This window comes from Xyrauchen texanus, chromosome 41, assembly GCF_025860055.1.
Source record: "Xyrauchen texanus isolate HMW12.3.18 chromosome 41, RBS_HiC_50CHRs, whole genome shotgun sequence".
Taxonomy (NCBI): domain Eukaryota; kingdom Metazoa; phylum Chordata; class Actinopteri; order Cypriniformes; family Catostomidae; genus Xyrauchen; species Xyrauchen texanus.
Window position 1 is genome coordinate 11,394,745 of NC_068316.1, and position 20,589 is coordinate 11,415,333.

General features: G+C 36.4%; 1 protein-coding gene across 1 annotated transcript in view; it reads right to left on the reverse strand.

Moving 5' to 3' along the window:
- The window catches only part of tmtopsb (teleost multiple tissue opsin b), a 45,547-nt gene that overhangs the window by 13,670 nt on the left and 11,288 nt on the right, over positions 1 to 20,589 (reverse strand). Inside the window, exon 3 of the mRNA XM_052114291.1 lies at positions 5,795 to 6,028. Coding sequence (XP_051970251.1) covers positions 5,795 to 6,028 — 234 coding nt within the window. The remainder of the gene's footprint in view (positions 1 to 5,794; positions 6,029 to 20,589) is intronic.

The following is a 20,589-nucleotide window of genomic DNA, read 5'->3' on the forward strand; positions in this document are numbered from 1 at the left end:
TGGTCACCATTCACTTTCATTGTATGGAAAAAGATGCAATTAAATCGAATGGTGACTGAGGCTAACATTATGCCTAACATCTAATTTTGTATTTCATGAACGAAAAACAGTCATACAGGTTTGGAACAACATATGGGTGAGTAAATTTCATTTTTGGGTTCACTATCTCTTTAACACTTCAATTTATATTGAATCAAGTAAATTTTTCTAAACCATTGGATTTAAAAAAAAGATTTTAAGCAAAACCTCACTAAATGTTGTTAAATTTATGCTTAAAACAAGAAACATCAATTTGCAGATAGGAGAGAAAAATAAACTTAAAGATATTTTCTATGGAAACAAGTCACACTATTGTTGCTTTTCAAGTAAATTGATCATATTTTAAAGATGTTTTTACATTTTAACTTAATGTTAAGTTAATTATATTTAACTTAAAATATAAAATAGGATAGTCTTTTGCAATACAATTTGCATGTGCAAAAAATTTGCATAAGCAATTAATGAACAATGAAGGTTGATGTCATGTGGAACCGTAATAAAGTGCCTTCTATGGTGCCCTTCCAGTGGACAAAATGTGACGCAGTGCCATCTAGGGTGCTCCAACGTGCGAGAAAACATGATGCAGTGCCCTAATGGGTGCCCTTCCAATAGAAAAACATGATGCAGTGCCCTCCAAGATGCCCATATGTGCAAAAAAAAAAAAAGGTGCCCTTCCAGTGGAAAAATTGAGATGCAGTGCATTCATGGGTGCCCCTATGTGTGAAGAAATGTGATTAAGTGTCCTAGTAGGTGCCCTTCCAATGGAGATAATGTGATGCAGTGCCATGTAGACTGCCCTACATGCTAGAAAATGCTAAGGTGCCTTAAATTCAACAATGTGGAAACAGTTTTCCCTACCCTGACTAAGCACCTCACAATAAATGCCACATTGCCAGTGACAACCGCTCCAGTAGAGTGGTCATTCTCTAAACTGAAGCTGATCAAGACCCAGCTCAGGAACAGATGCGGGGAAGGCAGGTTCTCAGATCTTCTGCTATCCATTGAGAGGGACATCCCAGTTGACCCAAACAAGGTTATTAGTATTTACAAACACATGGCCAAAAGAAGAATTCTACCCTGATTCCACCACCCTGACTATCTCCCTAACCTGACTAAACTCCTCAATATACAGCTCATTCTCAGTGACATCACTTGTGTGTGTGTGTGGGCAGGTTTGGGTGGTTTACAAGGACATTTTTTTAGGTTACAAACTGGTAATTACACGGGTATTATACTATACATGTGGTTTATGAGGACATTTCTAGTGTCCGCATAATTCAAATAACTTAAAAAACATATTAAACTATGCTTTTTTTCATTAAATGTTTCAATTAAAAGTGTGTGTGTGGGTTGCGTGTATGCATGTGTGTGTGTATGTGTGGGTGCGTGTATGCATGTGTGTGTGTGTGTGTGGGTGCGAGTATGCGTGTGTGTGTGTGTGTGTGTATGGGTGGGTGCGTGTATGCATGTGTGTGTGTGGGTGCATATATACATGTGTGTGTGTATGTGTGGGTGCGAGTATGCATGTGTGTCTGAGTGTGTGTGGGTGGGTGTGTGAGTGTAAAATAAATGGTTAAATAGTTAATAGTTCCCTGTGTATTTTATTACAGAGGTGTAGTATTTATACTTAAAATCTGAGTCACATAATAAAACAATTAAAATCTTAATCAGGGTTTGGAACAGTTTCATCATAAATGCATCACAACCACATGCAGCTGGTGCGCTTTTATTTTTTTTGACCCTGCCCCACAGACCCCACTGAACCCGTGTGTTTTAAGATTGCTGTTATTTACTTACAGGCTCAGGGACTTTGCCATGCTCTCTCACTCCAAAAGGGACTGAACTCGTTTTTTTCCGTACTCTTCTGTGTTCTGCTGTCTTTCCATCTCTGCTGGTCATATCGACACATGATGGGTAGATACTTGAATCTGTACAGCACTTTAAGTCTTCAACTCGCCTCAACTCACAGTTTCCATGGTTACGGGCTGGGAGGAATTGAAGACTGAAAATGACATACAGGTGACTTGGTGGCTCCGATGTGCAAAACCTGTTTCCCAGATTCTTCTTCTCCCGTCTTATCACAAACAATAGTTTAGAGCAGATGTTTTCAAAGAGCTTAAACCCATATAGACGAGAGGTGTACAGATATTACAAACACATAACTTTTTCATATACATTCAAGAATATAATAAAATGTGTAGTTGGTATCAGTAAGTCATCTTTGAAGGGAAACTTTCTTTGGAAATTTTCTATTAAACTTTTTACCATTTCCTTTAAGCACATTTTGAGACTTCAGCCTCAAAAAATGTGTTTATATTCACTCTATTGGTTTATGCTTTCTTCCAAAGACTTGAACATAACTGCATGTAGAAGTATTTTCATCTGGAGGGAGTACTGTTGATTATTTTGGCCAGCCATGAACCAGAATGAATGATGGAATACAAACCCGCCATCAAAGTAGGGACAAAATGTCTGGGTTTGAAAGGGAACACATTGAGTGAGAGAGAAAAATGGAGAGCAAAATAGAGATAGAGGTTATCAACAGAGTAAAATCCCAAAGAATTCAACTCAAAGTAAATAATGCTAAAAAAAATCCAATCCTGGTTTGCTCCCTGTCTGTAATGACTTAAAGGAAAAGTTCACCCCAAAATGACAACTCTCTCATCATTTACTCACCCTTATGCCATTTCGGATGTGTACTTTCTTTCTTCAGCAAAACACAAATAATGATTTTTAGAAGAATATCTCAGCTCTTTTGGTCCTTTCAATGCAATTGAATGGGTGCCAAAAATTACATAAATTAGCATAAAAGTAATCCATATGACTCCAGTGGTTAAATCAATCGATATGATAGGTGCGGTTGAGAAAAAGATAAATATTTAAGTCAATTTTTACTATTAATTCTCTTTTCTGCTCAGTCGATCTCCACTTTAACTTTCACTTTCACATTCTTCTTCATGTGTTTTGGGTGATTAACATTCTTTATGCATATGCCCCCTACTGGGCATGGAGAATAATATCTAGCAAAAATGGACTGATGTGTTTCTCACCCACACCTATCATATCGATTCTGAAGACATGGATTTAACCACTGAAGTCATATGGATTACGTTTATGCTGCCTTTATGTGCTTTTTGGAGCGTCAACATTTTGACACCCATTCACTTGCATTGTGAGGACCTACGGAGCTGAGATATTCTTCTAAAAATCTTAATTTATGTTCTGCAGTAGAAAGAAAGTCATACACATCTGGGATGACACGAGGGTGAGTAAATGATGAGAGAATGTTCATTTTTGGGTGAACTATTCCTTTAACCTAAAAAGTACACTAACCCTAACTCTAATAGTGGTACTGAAATAGTACATTTAATAATATGCAATTTTTCAACACCTAACCCTGGAAACTTTATTAATGCACATATAGTATAACTCAAGAGATCCTGCTTTGCATGTGCTCTTTTAAAGACAATCTGGCAGCACTTTACAATAAGGTTCCATTCGTTAACATTAGTTAATGCATTAGGTATCATGAACAAACAATTACAATATTTTATTTATTTTATTTAATGTTAGTTGATAAAAATACAATTGTTCATTGTAAGTTTGTGTTAGTTCATAGTAAATTAACTAATGTTCAAATATACAACTTTTGATTATATAAAATGTATTACTATATGTTGAAATTATCATGAACTAAGATTAATAATTGCTTTTTAAGTATTGCTCTTTGTTAGTTAACTAATAATAACAAATGGAACCATATTGTAAAGTGTTACCGAAAAACGTAATATTATCCAGACTCTTTGTTAAATACTAAAAATAGAAATTAGTAGCTTGGACTCGTTAATACAGGTTACCATAAAGTATATGGAGACTTAAGCCATGATTATGTGAATTTTTGTCCATTAAATAACAAATCATAAACCCATGAGGCATCTTCAAACAAATGATGCTAGACCTTTTCTCAGAAAAAATACACTTTTTTTTTTTTTTTTGCCATTTTGCAAGTATGTCTAAGCAACTGGTCTTAAAGTTATTTTTAGTGTTAACCGAACAAACTTCTTTTTGTGAAATGTTTTGCTTTAAAAAAAAATCCACTTGGTTTGACATTTTGCGATTTAATGCACTGACATTCATCCATTTTAAAGTAATGTTCCAGGTTCAATATAAATTAAGCTCAATTGACAGCATTTGCTGCATAATGTTGATCACCAAATAAATATAATTTGGACTCATTCAATCAAGTTTATTTAAAATAAAGAAAAAAGAAGAAGAATACAAAATTAAATCACAGTTACAGTAAAGTGCTTACAATGGAATTAAATGGGGCCAGTTCATAAACAGTGAAATACACACTTTTCAAAAGTATAGCCACAAGACATAAATATTATACATGTTAACATCATTTTAAAACTGCTAAGTTACCATAGCTGTGTAAAGTTATATACAATATTACAACTTCGTTGTCATGACGAAATCATGTTAACACATATAATGTACTTTTAAAATAGTGACTGGCCTCATTAACTTCCATTGTAAGGGATTAACTGTAACCACCTTTTCTTTCTTTTCTCTTTTTTAAATAGACGAGGGATGAGTCTAAATTATTTTATGTGGTAATCAACATTATGCCCCAAATGCTGTTGATTGATCTTAAATTGTATTGACCCCAAACATTTCTTTAAGTGTTGCTTACAGTTAGTGTCTGAATACTCTTTGGGGCAGCTTTAGGTGCTGTGCTCTATCATAATATAATTACAAAATTATCAAAGGCCATATAATGTTCATAGCTAATACAGTTGTGGCCAAAAATATAGGAACTCTTGGTAAATAAGAGCAATGAAGTCTGTGGAAAATATGCCTTTATTGTTTATTTCTTATGAGTAAAAAATATCTGAAGTATTATCCCATTCATATTTTTTTTTTTTATATATATTTGGGTGACTAGGAACATGAAATTGTTCAGCCATGACTTCCTTTTTCACAGGGGTATAAATATGAGGTAACACACAAGCCAAATTCCCTTAATCATCAATCACAGTGGGTAAGACCAAAGAATATAGTTCTGATGTGCAGCAGAATTTTGTTGAGCGTCTTAAAATGGGAAGTGGCTAAAAGAAAATAGCTAAATCATTGAAAATGCCCATTTCCAGCATCAGGGCAATAATTAAGAAGTTCCAATTAACTTGAGATGTAACTAATCGGCCTGGAAGAGGACATATGTCTATATTGTCTCCACGCACAGAGAGGAGGATGGTTCGAGTGGCCAAAACTTTTCCAAGTATCACAGCTGGAAAATTGCATAAATTAGTTGGGTCTTGGGGTCAAAAAGTCTCCAAAAAATGTATTTTTAAGCCAGAGTTTCTGGACATCTTGTTCAGATACATGGCACCATTTGATAAAAAATCAAAACCTGACTGCCTCTGCAAGAAAGCTTAAAATTGACCATGGTTGGATCTTCCAGCAGGACAATGATTGAAAGCACACATCAAAATCAACACAAAAATGGTCCACTGACCACAAACTCAAGGTTTTGCCATGCCCATCTCAGTCCCCTGACCTGAACCCCATAGAAATCCTGTGGGGTGAACTGAAGGGGAGAGTCTATTAAGACATATAGTTCACAGCCTTCTTTGCTCATATTTACCAAGGGTGCCAATATTTTTGGCCACAACTGTATGTCACTGATGATAAAATAAGAACAGACATCTGTGCATATTGAGAGATCAGCTGTTCAAACAGTGTTAGTACCCACCTGTTTGTTCATGAAGATGTAGATTATAGGATTTATGACGGTGCTGGTCTTGGCTAAGACAGAGGGAACGATGCTGGCTGCTGGAGTCACCAGACCAGGCTTCCCAAACGTGGCAAGCAGGGCCATAATCCCATAGGGCATCCAGCAAAGCAGGTAACACACCACCATGGTGACCACCATGAAGAGAACTCGCTGCTCCCGTTTACGACTCACAACCGTACTGATCCTGCTCACCTTTGTCATTGTGATGGTGGAGGGAGGTAAAGAAAAACAAGAAAGATGTGAGTAACATCACATTAAACTGGGCAGCTGCTTCATTCCTACTGTAAAACAACAGAAACCAGTCTAAGGGGGTTTGCTAGTCATAGCTGATTTAAGATGATCTATCTGGTTTCTTAGCTTGGCCAAACTTTTTCAGCTGGTATAGCTGCTTTTTGAGCCCATGCTGGTGTTTAGCTGGTGTGGCCAGATGTCCAGCTGGTCTGGAAACCATCTAAATCAGCAAAACAGACCAGCCTTGTTTGACTAGTGTAAAAGTACCAAAAACTCCTCTAAAACAGAGGAGTTTGATTTAAGACCAGGTAGCACAGTTTCCCCTAAAATTTCATAAGAAATGTGAGAATAAGAAGATTAATACAATGAATCTAAATAAATGACGTACTACTCTTTGTGCATTTCAACATGAGTAAATAAAAGTAAATATTACACAACACTATTGTGTTCGTTTAAGTTACAAAATCCGTTTATTCTACAATAAATGTTCATAGAAGTAGACACACAGCTCATAGAGCCCCACTGAAGCTGTGTTTCAATGGGAGTCTCAGATACCTGTACCATATATCAAATCAAGGCACAAAAGATCGATGTTCACTGGACAAAAGGCTCTTAACACGTTCCTTTGGGTCCCGTCTGGATTTCATGCTCCTCATGGAGTCTATAGGAGCTTTGTGAGGGCTTTTTGCATTGGATCTGCATATGATTGCCTACTGGACATTAGGCTTTCAGTTAATGCATTTATGTCACACCTAGAAGACAGGATCCTCTGTATGATTGGTCGAGCTCTCAAATAGGCAGGTTATAAGTGCCACAAACCCTCTAAAATCAGCAAAACAGAGTAGCCTAACTGGTTTGACAGATTAACAAGTGCTCAAAATCCCTCTAAAACCCCCAAATCAGTCCACTTTAACAAATTAAACAAGCTGATAAGTGCCCATAAACCCTCTAAAACCAGCAAAACAGACCACCTTAACTAGTTTGATAAGATGATAGGTGCCCATAACTCCTTTAAAATCAACAAAACAGATCACCTTTACTAGTTTAAACAGAAAAACAGACCTACTTAACTAGTTTGACAGATTGACATGTGCTCAGAACTCCTCTATAATCAGCAAAACAGACCACCTTAAGCAGCTTGACAAGATGATAAGTGCCTGTAACCCATCTAAAACCAGCAAAACAGACCACATTAACTAGTTTAACAGGTCAATACGTGCCCCTAACCCCTCTAAAACTAGCCAAAGAGACCACCTTAACTTGTTTAACAGGTTGAAAGTGATCAAAACCCCTCTAAAACCTGAAAAACAGACCAACTTAACTAGTTTAACAAGTGCTCAAAACCCCTCTAAAACCAACAAAACAGACCACTTTGACTAGTTTAATAGGTTGATAAGTGCTCAAAACCCCTCTAAAACCAGCTAAATAGACCTTAACTAGTTTAACAATTTGATAAGTGCTTTAAAAAAAACTTAAACGAGCAAATCAGACAAGAGTAACAAGTTTGTCAGAATAGTCTAACCAGCTTGTCGAGGCAGACCAGATAACCACCTAAGGCTGGTTTAAGCTGTTTTTGTTTGCAGGAATGTTTTCTTAAAAGGCCAATCATACATTTGAGAACAGCATACAGATCACAATGGACCATTTTCTCAGTATTGTGTCTAACAACTAGCAGTGACCTTTTGATGGATGTACCTACACAAAAACTGAGTTGATACTTTAGTCCCTTAAAGGGAGTGTTCATCCAAAAATCTAAATTCTGTCATTTACTTACCCTAATGTATTTTCAAACAGACTTAGTTCTGTGGAACGCAAATGGAGATTTTAGGCAGAATGTTAGCATCTGACAGCCTTTACTACTTTCATTGCATCTTTTTTTCCAAAATATAAAGGTAAATGGCGACTGAGGCTGTCAGTTGCTAACATTCTGCCTAACATCTCCATTTATGTTCCATGGAAGAAATAAAGTCTTATGGGTTTGGAACAATTTGTGAAAGAATTTTAATTTTTGGGTGAACTATCCCTTTAAATGTGGCACAGTGGTGGTCTTGAGTTCTGGTGTACTCTCTCACACCACAACGTGGATGTGGAATGAACTCACTGAAGCCTGCTTAACAGTGGTAACCATCCCTTAGTCCTCATAATTGGCAAAGACAAGTCAAGGCTGCGCTTGGATTGAGAACAAAGGACAGCTGTGCTGGGGGGTTAAAGGGCTGAGAACAGCTTAGCTGAATCTGAAACCAGTATATTTTATTCCTGTCACACTTTCTCAGCTTAAGAATCTTCTTTCTTTCTTTCTCTTTCTTTCTTTCTTTCTTTCTTTCTTTCTTTCTTTCTTTCTTTCTTTCTTTCTTTCTTTCTTTCTTTCTTTCTTTCTTTCTTTCTCTTTCTCTCTCTCTCTCTGAGGGAAGTCATGCTCCTGAGCAAAGACTGATGTCTACTTTATAAGGCAGACCTGCTTGTTAACACAAAAACTATCAAATATGTGTGGATACATATAGATGATTTGTATGTAGTGTGAGTGTCAGTGTTAATGCTGGTTCCAGATTTGGTATATCTACTGTAACAACTCTTACAGGGATAGTTAACCCAAAAAATGTAGCTATTTTCTCCACATGAGTTTTAAGAAAAACATACAGGTTTGGAACAACATGAGGTTGAGTAAATGTTGACAGAAAATGTTTTGGTGAACAAAACATTTATAACAATCTGTTATCAAATAACACCTTTCAGACACATAACTGGGGGTAGAAAACATTATCACTAATTTAGGCCACATTTTGATATACCTCAAAAATATGAATCATAATTTGCATCATATCATGTAATTAAATTATAATGTTAAAACATGTCTCGCTGATTGGCCTGTACTTCTGAAACATAATGGTGGCAACCCATTCTTCACAGGCAGTCCTCGGTTTTCTAGTGCTGATATATCACATTCACACAGAAACACTCTTTTCCACTGTCCACTTTGAGAAGAAGCGGTTACTTGACAAATGAATACTTAGCAGAATGTCAGTTGAATGACAAGTCTCTAATAGGCTCCCTGTGGAGTTGTGCCAGTTTTTTGTCGTTATTTATGGTCATAATCAAAAATTAGTCCAGTGCCTAGGCACAGACGGGCACCATGCAGGGGAACAGAATAACACAGGCTACAAAGTGTGAAGGCCTACGGGGGTTTAAAGTCCTAGTAGAGAACATCACTAGAGGCTGCAGAGAGGCACAGCTATTGTTGCACAACCAATTTAGAGCACAAGCTTGCCAGGGAGACATGATGGCTGTTTGCGATGCAACAGAAAGGTGGGTGGACGAAAAAGGTCAGTTTATACACAGCAGGATAGAATTGCAATATAATTTTGATTGGCAGAAGCTAATTTTATGGTCACATTAAAGGAATAGTTCACCCAAAAATGTGGTTTTGTCTGCTACAAAATAAAAACAATACTAAACAAAACAAAAAAGTATCATCAAAGTGGTCTATACACTATATTCCAAGTCTTCTATAGGCATGCAGTGGCTTTGTGTGAGGAACAGACTACAATTTAAGTTGTTTTTCACTGATAATCTTACTCTTCAGTGGGTTGTTAAATACAAAATTGTCTGTCTGTTTCCCACACAAAGCTATCGTATGACTTCAGAAAACTTGGATATAGTGAATAAGTCATGTGGACTCACTATCATTATATGGCATTATCATCTTTTGTGCTCCACAGAAAAAAGCCATATGGGTTTGTAATGACATTAGGGTTAGTAAAAATGCATGAACTATTCCTTTAAAGACAGGATGCCAAGCTGAGTATACTTAATAGAATAGAAAATATCAAATGTAGCACAATGGGATACAGTGAGTTTTTGGTGAAATTGTGTAGGTGTTCATCTGCATTCCTAATCATTAGATGAATTTCAGTAATTACAGCACAACTCATAATTAAACATTATTGCTGGGGGATAGCAATTAAAAGCAGTGATTTTAAAGTGCTTGGATACAAAATGGATTACACAAATAAACTGTGAAATGGGAAAATTAGTGCAAGTAGTAAAACGTTTTGTGAAAATTACTATAATCGTGTGCAGCACACACAATACAAACACATTTAGAGTGAAACCAAAAGCTCTGTGAGCACTAAAAACCTAATTTCAACAAATATATAGTCTTTAGAATTTTCTATCCAAGACAAAAGAATCACTTGATACTGAGATGAAAAGATTGTCACTGTAAACCCTAATAAGTTATCAGAAATGGAAGTGCAACGTAGTGCAGCGTAGTTCTAGCAGGAAGACTAGCAGCTGTACATCATCACTTCATTAGCGGGGTAATTCCTAGCCAATCGCACTGGAAGCCATTGCTTTATAAGTCTGCTCACAATCTATCACATTGCTGTTTCAGTGCGCTAAAACACAGGCACACGGGGGTAGGCTCCTCGCCCCTGCCTTCTATCTCCGGCAGGATATGACGGTTCCAGGCACAACTCCCTCGGACCGCCGGACGGGGCCTACTCCAAAGAGAGAGACATTACCTTGTTTTATATTTATCAAATAAATGGCATCTTAAACCTCACTCAAGCCTGCGTGTCTTCCCGATAGAACTAATTTGAGGCAATCAGTTACATAATTTGGTTTTAATTTAATAATCTCCCAAATTTAAATGAACAGAGCTTTCAGATTTTTTCATGTTAATAGCTCTAAATGATACATGGACGTTTTGTTCTACAACATAAACGAAACACAGTTATACCTCAAATGTGAATTATTAAGTGTGTAATTCAATACGGCTTCAAAATTCCCATTGCAGTGTGACTGTGTGCAATTTATGTTGTAGAACAAAACGTCCACGTATCCTCAAGTAATGTTTGCCACAGACCTTATTTTTCTCATAAGTTCAAAAACCCCATTATAAAAACCCATAGGAAGATCCAGAGGAAACCCATGGCGAATTCTCTTCCTGGTTTTTGGGCTACAAGCTGAACAGCTCTACTGAGTAAGCTGATACATTTTGATGTCACGTAACTTTAAATGTAACTCTTTGGCTGAACTAAATATTAAAAGTAATCTCAACTAAAATACTTTCAGTAGAGAAAAACTAGCTAGTAATATGAATGTTAGAATGCTAAATGCATGCTAATTGCAAACACTATGCTTTGATTAGCATAGCAATTTTTCAATGTGTAAAACAATATATTCAATTTTGACCCCCCCCCCCCCAACTCCAACATTAATGAAACTCTTCTAAATAACACACACACACACACACACACGTAGTGTTTCCATGTTTTATGGGGACTTTCCATAGACATAATGGTTTTTATACTGTACAAACATTATATTCTATCCCCTAAACCTAACCCTACCCCTAAACCTAACCCTCACAGAAAACTTTCTGCATTTTTACATTTTCAAAAAACATAATTTAGTATGATTTATAAGCTGTTTTCCTCATGGGGACCGACAAAATGTCCCCACAAGGTCAAAAATTTCGGGTTTTACTATCCTTATGGGGACATTTGGTCCCCACAAAGTGATAAATCACACACACACACACACACACACACACACACACACACACACACACACACACACAAAAACATTAAAAACACCTTTACATTCATCTTGAACAAAGACAAATTAGGCTATATAACACTTAATTTGAACATTTACCCACCCTGTCATGTACCAGGCAAAGTGTGTTGGGAAATAGAAATCTCCTGCCCAGTTTCATTTAAATTTAAGTTCCTGTAAATTTAGAGACAAGTTCATCAAACTCAAAACAATAAGCCAATCCAGGTTACTTAGAGGGTGTAAGTTTCATGAACTCAAAAGAATGAGACAGTTCTAAATACTTACTAACTATTTATTTAATAAATTCTAATTTTTTCCTACCCAAAACAATTAATTATTTCAATTAAATTTGATCATTTTAATTTAATTAGAGTTTGCTGCAACATATCAGGAAGTACGTAAGTAACTCTCTGGAAATGGACTCTACTCTGCATAACTTAGATGCTGATGACCATCTTAATCTTTTTAATTCCACCAGTGCACAGATATTATGAATTTCATTGCGCCTCTAAGATACAAAAATCATAAGCCTGTGCCAGTGCCCTGGCTTACTGACACTACACGCTCACTTAGGCAGGCATGTGGACGTGCAGAATGCAAATGGAAAAAGGACATACTGCAGGTTTCTTATGATATTTTGAGAGACTCAATATATATAATATATTTCAGAAAGCGGCAAAGGCTGCAAAATGTAAATAGGTCTCTCTACTTATTACTAATAATTGTCATAAACCTCTTTTGACCATTCATTCTGCTTTAAATCCTCATGTGCATTAATTTTCAGATTCTTCTGTTTCTCTTCGTGAAAATAATGTCAAATTGGCTCTAAAAACACACTTATTTTCTCTGGCCTTTAATATACCATAAACATTTTGTACTGTTTAATTTGATCATAGTACTTGTTATTTTATTGTGTTGTCTGTTCTATCTATTGTAGTAATTATTTTTATATTGTACAGCACTTTGGTCAACCTTGGTTATTTTTAAATGTGCTTTGTATATAAATATTGATTGACTGATTGATTGATTGATCGATTGATTGATAATGAGACTCTCCTCTCAGGGTGCATGTGAGCCCTGCAGTCAGAAACCCAGAGGATCTAGCAATACGAAGGAGATGCTAATGTGTATGACAGCACATGTGGCTGTCAGGGGTTTAGTCAGAGAGCAGGTCAATTGAGCCTACAGAGAACCTCTCAGGTTATGTGGTACACTCTGTCACAAGGTAGATTTTGAATAGCATGTGGCTGTTTGATCATAGCTGAGACCCAAAAACTTTGTTTCTGAAGATCTCACAGTGTTCTCTGATTTTTGTGACAGATAGTTGTAGGAAATTAGCTACTTTGTGGCAGGATATATTTACAAATGTCAGCATTCGTCAGCATTCATCACCAATAATATGTAAGAAATGTATATGTAAATTAGTTAGGGAATCTTGGTCACATTTGACCACCATTATATGAAGGATAAATGACAAACGATCAGATTAGAAATCTGAATAAAAATTCTACACTATTTAATATGTAATACAACAGGCTCATTGTGTCACAATGTATATGTAAGAGATTATAGCTCAAGAAGGGAATTATGATTAATTCGGGGAACATGATGAATTAAGGTGTACGTCTGCTCACTTGGCCACACTGAGTTGATATGATGCATCTGTTAACCCTTTAGAGCAATACTATTCTCATGGCCATCATATAAAAAATAACATCACATATTTGTTGAAATATTTTTAGAGCACGGAGGGTAGACCTTTAAGAATCAATTGATGAGATTATTTATCAAAATATACCACAGTCAAATCCTCTTTGAATACCAACAAGACTGTATTTCTAATCTAAAACATCAACTTGCTAGCACACATAGATGAACATAAAACAGATTGGTGAGTGAGCTGTGACAGAATGTGAATGTAAACAATCTGTAACAGAGAAAATTGAACTTTAAGAGGTCTATAGACCATGCCCTGAACCCTCAATACTTCATTTAGTATACCTCGATTTGCAATTGGTTTACACAAATTATTTAAATAAACACAAACACCTATCTTTGGCTGGGTCTGTAGAAAGTTCTGGTAGTTCCATTGATGTTTTGGACTTCTGTTAAGATCATGGATGCTGGATAGTTCTGTTCTGAAATGATCAGGCTGGGCTTTGAAGTAAGTCCTCCCACAAGGGAGACTCGCGACTCCCCGTCACGTGTGCGAGTCATAAAGCAGATAATTTAACTCTTTTCAGAACTTTTCATTCTCAGCATTCCTGAACTCTACATTGTGCGGAACCTGGGTAGAGGGGTGTCGAATCGAAGCCAGCTGAGGAAGGGCTAAGAGAAGATCAAGGGCCAAGTGAGAAGAGAGAGAGAAGAGAGAGTTCATCCTAGGTGGGGAGGATTTGTTGAGTTGGGGTTGACCGCACCCCAAATGTGTCTTGAGCCAATTAGAAGTGTCTTCTGTTGGGTCACATGGTCATTTCTGTCCTCCCCTCAAGATAATTCATTTATGACCCATTGTGTGTGAAGATTTCTGTTTCCCGCTCAAACTAGGGCAATGTTTAATCATGAACTTTTATAACAAAATAACGAATATAACGAAATCGCTAAGAAGTATTAGCAAATAACCTTCATTAACATTCAAGATATGCAAAATTAATATTTAACATACTAGTTACAAAACATGAAAATGCCTGATTAAAAATCATAATGGTTTAAATTCATGTAAATTCATTGGATTTACAGCATGGGTAAGGCATGTCTATGTGTCAATGTATCACAATTTTCAGGGTTATTATCAGGTTAAACCTTGCATGAGAGTTATAGGCACTTTGGCAGATTATAAGCAGGATAAAATTACAGTAAAGTAAGTTTTGTGATTGTGTAAAAGTTCCTGGATTAAGATGAGATGTCCTGATATTTGTATAAAATTGAAAAGTTAATTTGTACATTTGAAGGTATGGGCAGAGCATTTATGCAGAGTTTTGTGTCCTGCTAAAAAGAGTTAAATGGTTCAGATCCAGTGCGTGTCTGTTAAATCTCTCTGTCTTGAACAATGAGATTTAATTTTAAGTGAAGCAAACTGGTCCAATAACAAAGAAGCCTTAGTCTAGGATTTAATGCTTTCCATTGCAATCCTGAGGGTTTCTTGGGAGAGTCTCTTGCAGATGGTCGAGATGGCCATGTCATGTGATGACCATTAAGTGTGGGGGTATTTCCAGATTTTTAACATTAGTGAGGATGGGTCTGAAGGAAGGTTATGTGCTATCCTTAAAAGTTTCCTTTGTTCAGATGATGTCTGACACTCAACAGAGCAGCTTTTATGGACTCTTTTCAGGCCTTTGCTAATTTACACCTGATTTTGGTAGACTGTTGGGCATCAGCAGGGCAGAGTCTATAATTTATGATGTTGAGGAATTTCGGGGGGCATCCTTGTATTTTATTTTTAATAGCGTGGAAGAAAATAGCTCCTGGATTCAAGTAAAATTGCATAGAAAATTTTTGTTCTTCTGCCCATAATATACTACATAGTCCTTTTATGAAAATGCCTGTAAGCAGACTGAGGTACTTTTGTAAACATGTTAATTCACCAGTAGACCTGATATTCTGCTGATTCATAATTCACCTGATTCAATTCTAATTGATTATCAACAAATATTAGTTTCACGCAAGACGGCTTCATTTCATGTTACTAGTCTTAGAAATTACAGTAACTGTTACCTTATACCAGTTATAAAAATAGATGCAATTGTTAAACTATTTGTAATAGTGAAATGTGATTAACAATATATCAGTGCTTTAACGGTTGTAATCAGTTATACTTGTAATATGACATTTTGTTGACAATAAAACACTGACATATATATGACATTAAGTAAATTTAGATCTTTCTGGAAAAAATACCTTTGTATGTTCAAATAGACACACATACAGTAAGTGAGAGAAAAGTAAGTAGAGAAAGAGAGTTTGAAGTTGAAGTACAGATGGCTGGACTGACAGATAGAACACTGAGTGAGAAGCAAGCAGTAAAGTCAAAACAGACTTAGCGAGAGTGGCACCCGGAGAAGGAGCGAAACAGAAAGAGTAAAAAGGGGCCAGTATATAAGTGAGGAGTGTGATCGGGCAAGAATGACAGAAAAGCAAAGAAAGAATAAAACTTAATTTTAAATTCTAGAGTAGACCAACCTGCCTCTGTTAAATAAGCCCCGCCGATCCTCTCCTGATTGATTTGGGGCATAACCTGATCTGTCTTCGCACGCACTAAACAAATACAGTAGACTGGATCATTAAATCTTCTCTCTGACAGGTGGGCAGAACAGTTGTGAGTACAGCTGCTTAAATAGCTCCTGGGAGACTGTCTCTCTCTCTGTCCCTTTCTTCCTTTATCATTTTTTGTCTCCCTCTATTCTTTAAGAAGCTACAGTTTCTGTACAGCATGCATAAATCAATGTCTTTAAGCAAACATTCCAACGAAATGAATTCATCACATTCATGTCTGCATTCTATTCTAGTTACTTACACTCAAACTAAGGAAGGGGTGGTGTGTTCAGCAATACAAACACTCCTCCACTGCTAATATCATTTACTGTGTGTAATTATATCTCTTTTCTCCAAATTTGTAATGCCCAATTCCCACTACATAACAGGTCCTCATGGTGGTGGGGTTACTCACCTCAGTTCGGGTGGTGGGGGACAAGTCACAGTTGCCTCCGCTTCTGAGACAGTCAATCTGCGCAACTTATCGCGTGGCTCGTTGTGCATGACACCGCGGAGACTCCGCATTTGGAGGCTCATGCTACTCTCCGCAATACAAGCACAACTTACCACTTGCCCCCTTGAGAGCGAGAACCACAAATCACGACCACAAGGAGGTTACCCCATGTAACTCTACCCTCCATTGCAACCGGGCCAATTTGGTTGTTAAGGAGGCCTGGCTGGAGTCACTCAGCATTCCCTGGAATCGAACTCGTGACTCCAGAGGTGGTAGTCAGCGTCAATACTCGCTGAGCTACACAGGCCCCCATACCCATTAAATTTTAATGAAATTCAGTGTCAAGTATATATTGATTGTTGTTATAAATACCAATCTAACATCCATATAAAACATACAAGAAATAATCTGTGGTGCTCTTTTTTAGATAGTATACTGTAGTTGCTAAGAAAAAATTATTCATGCATTATAAATAAATATGAGTGAAGAAATGTTGATGAGACAATTGTTGTAATTACACATCAAAGTATTATTACATCCTTTACTTGGTGCGTAGAAGCTTTTGTGTTTGATTTATTAAAAGAGAACATTTATTTGATTACATTTAGTACATCAAACACTGTATAATTGAACTCCAATATCCTCTAAATCATCCATGAATTTCCTGGAGCAAGTTTGTGTTCAATTGGTATTCAATTGCATTCAGTCCTGAGGAATTCAATTATTTACAAATGTAAGCTTTTAATCATTGGGTCTCTGACAATAAGATTCTTTACAATGGATCACACTAGGTATTCCATTTGTGCATGTTTGCACATAAAGAACAGTACATACCAACTTGTACTTCACACAAGCTGTCAGTTATAGTCATTAGTCTCGCATGTCAATACAGAGAGAGGAGATGCACTGGCTCTATGCGACCCATAGGAATCAGGACTCATTTGTTTTAATAGCATTGCTTCATCAGCCACCCTTGGTTGGATACAAACAGGATAAAATATAGCAAACAAATAATGGAGAAAAGACCCCGTCCTTCATATAGAGGATTCCTAAAGGACTAAGAATTTATTCCATCTATCTAACATCCAGCCAATCGACAACGACTGCTCATTGCAAGGTGTAATTCACACGTTCACATTTTCATATAATCCTTAAGAGAGAGAATTCTATTTGACTTGCTGTCCATGATGGAGAGCTGAAGCATGTGATTGGACTCGAGCTCTAAATCCCCTATTTGGCATACTTTATTAATAAATTATATAAGATTTAATACATAATAGAAAAGTGAACTAAAATAGAGGTTGATATTGTTTGTATACCCTTGCATTGTTACTGAAAGGAGTTATGTGAACATGTTCCACCCAAAGTTTTGTTAAGAACTCCATTATGTGGTGGATGCAGCACATTCTTGGGTTTGCCTTGTAACTTTCTGTTTGAGAAGTGCAGAACAGCATTTCAGCAGTGGCTGCATCAAGGACCATGTGACAGGAGACATACAGTATGCTGTATTATGTGACATCCTGAGGGCTGTCTGAGGAGAAAAGGCTTAGAATAAAATTGTAAACTAAGAGCTATCAGCCAGTGCTACCAGTATCAAGCAATGCACAAACAGGGTTGGAAAGGTTACTTTTAAAAAGTATTCCATTACAGATTACAGAATACATGCTGTAAAATGTCATTTGAAACATTTTCTGTTAGATTATTCAAAGTCAGTAACATAACCTAAATACTTTGGAATAATTCTTCAGCACTGGCAGATTTTTTTCACTTGTTTTGACTATAAAGAAGTAAATAAAGAAAATAAACTTCACTGTAAAAATACATTATCTGAAAAAAAGAAAAGCTTAAATATCTTGTGCAGTTTTGCTACTCAAGTAAATGTATCTTGTTTTAAAGATGAACAATATTTAAATTCTCCTTAAGAATACATTTTTGGCAGTACATCTTTGCCATAATCTCAAAGGTTTTACTAGAGAAAAAAGTTATGTTCCAACGTGAATATAAAATATAATCGTGCCTGGTGAAAGATGCATGTAAAGGCATGAAATAGCATTTTAGCTTATCATAAATCTAAGTGTACACAGCGACATCCTTTTCTGATCATATGTGGATTCTGTTCATAGAATGAGGCATAAAATATATTACTGGTAGGTTTCTATATGATGTTAGATGCTACATTGGTTAGCACTTCTTGAAAAAAATACCTTAACCTCATTAAAAGAATTGACAAGGCGTGTGATTGTGTATTTATTGGATTTATGTTATATCTGTCAAAGCATTTGTAAAGTTTTTTGTTAAGCTGTTGAAACACGATATAGCTCCTTTATTAAGCTTCCAAGGGAAAGATCCTCAATGATGTCATATCCACCTTTTCACTCACAACAGTGTGAATGTTCTCACATGAATGAAACAAATCAAAAGACAGTATTTCACTGCTAAATGTAGCAAACATTTTATAATTCTAATTTAAAAATATTTAGTGTAAATGTATAACATTGTACTTTGTATTATATTACCTTGGAATAAGTAAAAAAAATCAGTTACCATTGCTGTGATGAGGCTTCTAACACAGTTGATGAGGGAGTGACCGAAAATTTTGCTTATTTCTCTCTTCTTACTGCTGTTACCCTGAGCTCTATATTTTTATCTACTTTTGCTAAACTGTGAAAGTGTAATCTTTTTTTTTTTTGGCTGGTAAGCAAAAATTTGCTTTAAGTTTACCCTGCTATGTCTAATTCCACTCTCCAACCTGGATATGTGAAAAGGGTCCATGCCACAACAAAAGTTGCAGTAGCATGCTGAAATTGTAGATAGATAATTCTCACGTAATAAAAAATAAAAAAATCATTTTGAGGTTTATACATTTTATAGATTTTATTCTCTATAGACTCTATAGAGTGAAATCCTAGAGTAAATCTATAGTGATTTTCGTAGATTGTAGTTTGTTTTTGCACAGGGTTGATAGTAACAGAATACATATGTGACAGATCTCTAGCTTTCTTTGTTAAGGAGTGTGGGCAGGTTTAATTGGTTTACAGTTTTTTAGGTTATAAACTGGTAATTACAAGGGTATTATGCTATAAATGTGGTTTATGAGGACATTTCTAGTGTCCCCACAATTCAAATCACATACTAAACAATGTTTTATTGAAAATTTTAAAAAGCAGAAAGTTTTCTGTGAGGGTTAGGGTATATAATTTACAGTTTATACAGTATAAAAATAATTATATCTATGGAGTGTCCTCATAACGATAGCTGCACCAACACGTGTGTGCGTGTGTTGAGTTTAAGAGTGCTTAAGTGTTTGTTTCGTGAGAATCACCCAGTTCTATCCGTCCTAATAACAATTCTGGACTGACAGTTTGGATAACAGAAAATTGCTGCTTCAGTTCATGATTGTCTTGAGTATGACAGTGTGCTCATTTAGAGTAAATATATTTTAAGTCTGGCCTACAATCTAAAAACTCCCCAAATTGAAATTAACTGAAAGCTTCACTTCATTGACAAAGTGGGGGAAAGCTGTCAAACACTTAGTCTCTTGAAGGCTTCTAATTACAAGGGATTGCTTTGTTACTAATTAGATTGTAAGCAGTCAAGCTCAACTTCAAAACAAATAAAACAAAATGAACAGAGAGTGCAGCTAATATGAGACCCATAAAGCCACTCACCTAAAACAAATCAGAAAGCCTGAAAAGTTACGACGGCATGCAGCAAACTGAAGAAAACCTTCAATTCTACTTTACCACCTCAAACATCAAACTTACTGAATTAAACCAAAATGACTAATCTGCTAATTTGCTCCTAGAAAGATATATTTCAGGTCCAAACTTTTCAGAGATCTCAAAATAACTCTGAAAAGTGTCAAGTAGCAGATATGTACTTTGTTTTCTCTCTAAAATGGACAGTTCACTGTCTCAAAAGATAGCCCAAAAACGAGTGTGGAAAATCCACTGTAAAACTTTGGGCTTTTCCAGACAATTTTTAAGCGTCCTTTGCTCAGTCTCCCTCTGTTTTCATAGCGTACTCCATTTCACACACTGCGTGAGTTTACAGAAAGAGACAGACCGTGTCCGAGTACTTCTTTTGGAAGGCAGTCAGCCCCCCAACTGGGTGACATTTTGGATGGGATTATAAATGGCTGTGCGGAGTGACAGGAGGTGGGAGGGTAACTGTAGCTTTATGAGCTGAGAGTACAGCAACTCTGTCATGTCTTCATTCAAACTTATATAACGGTGTGACACCCTCTGGGGGACACAGG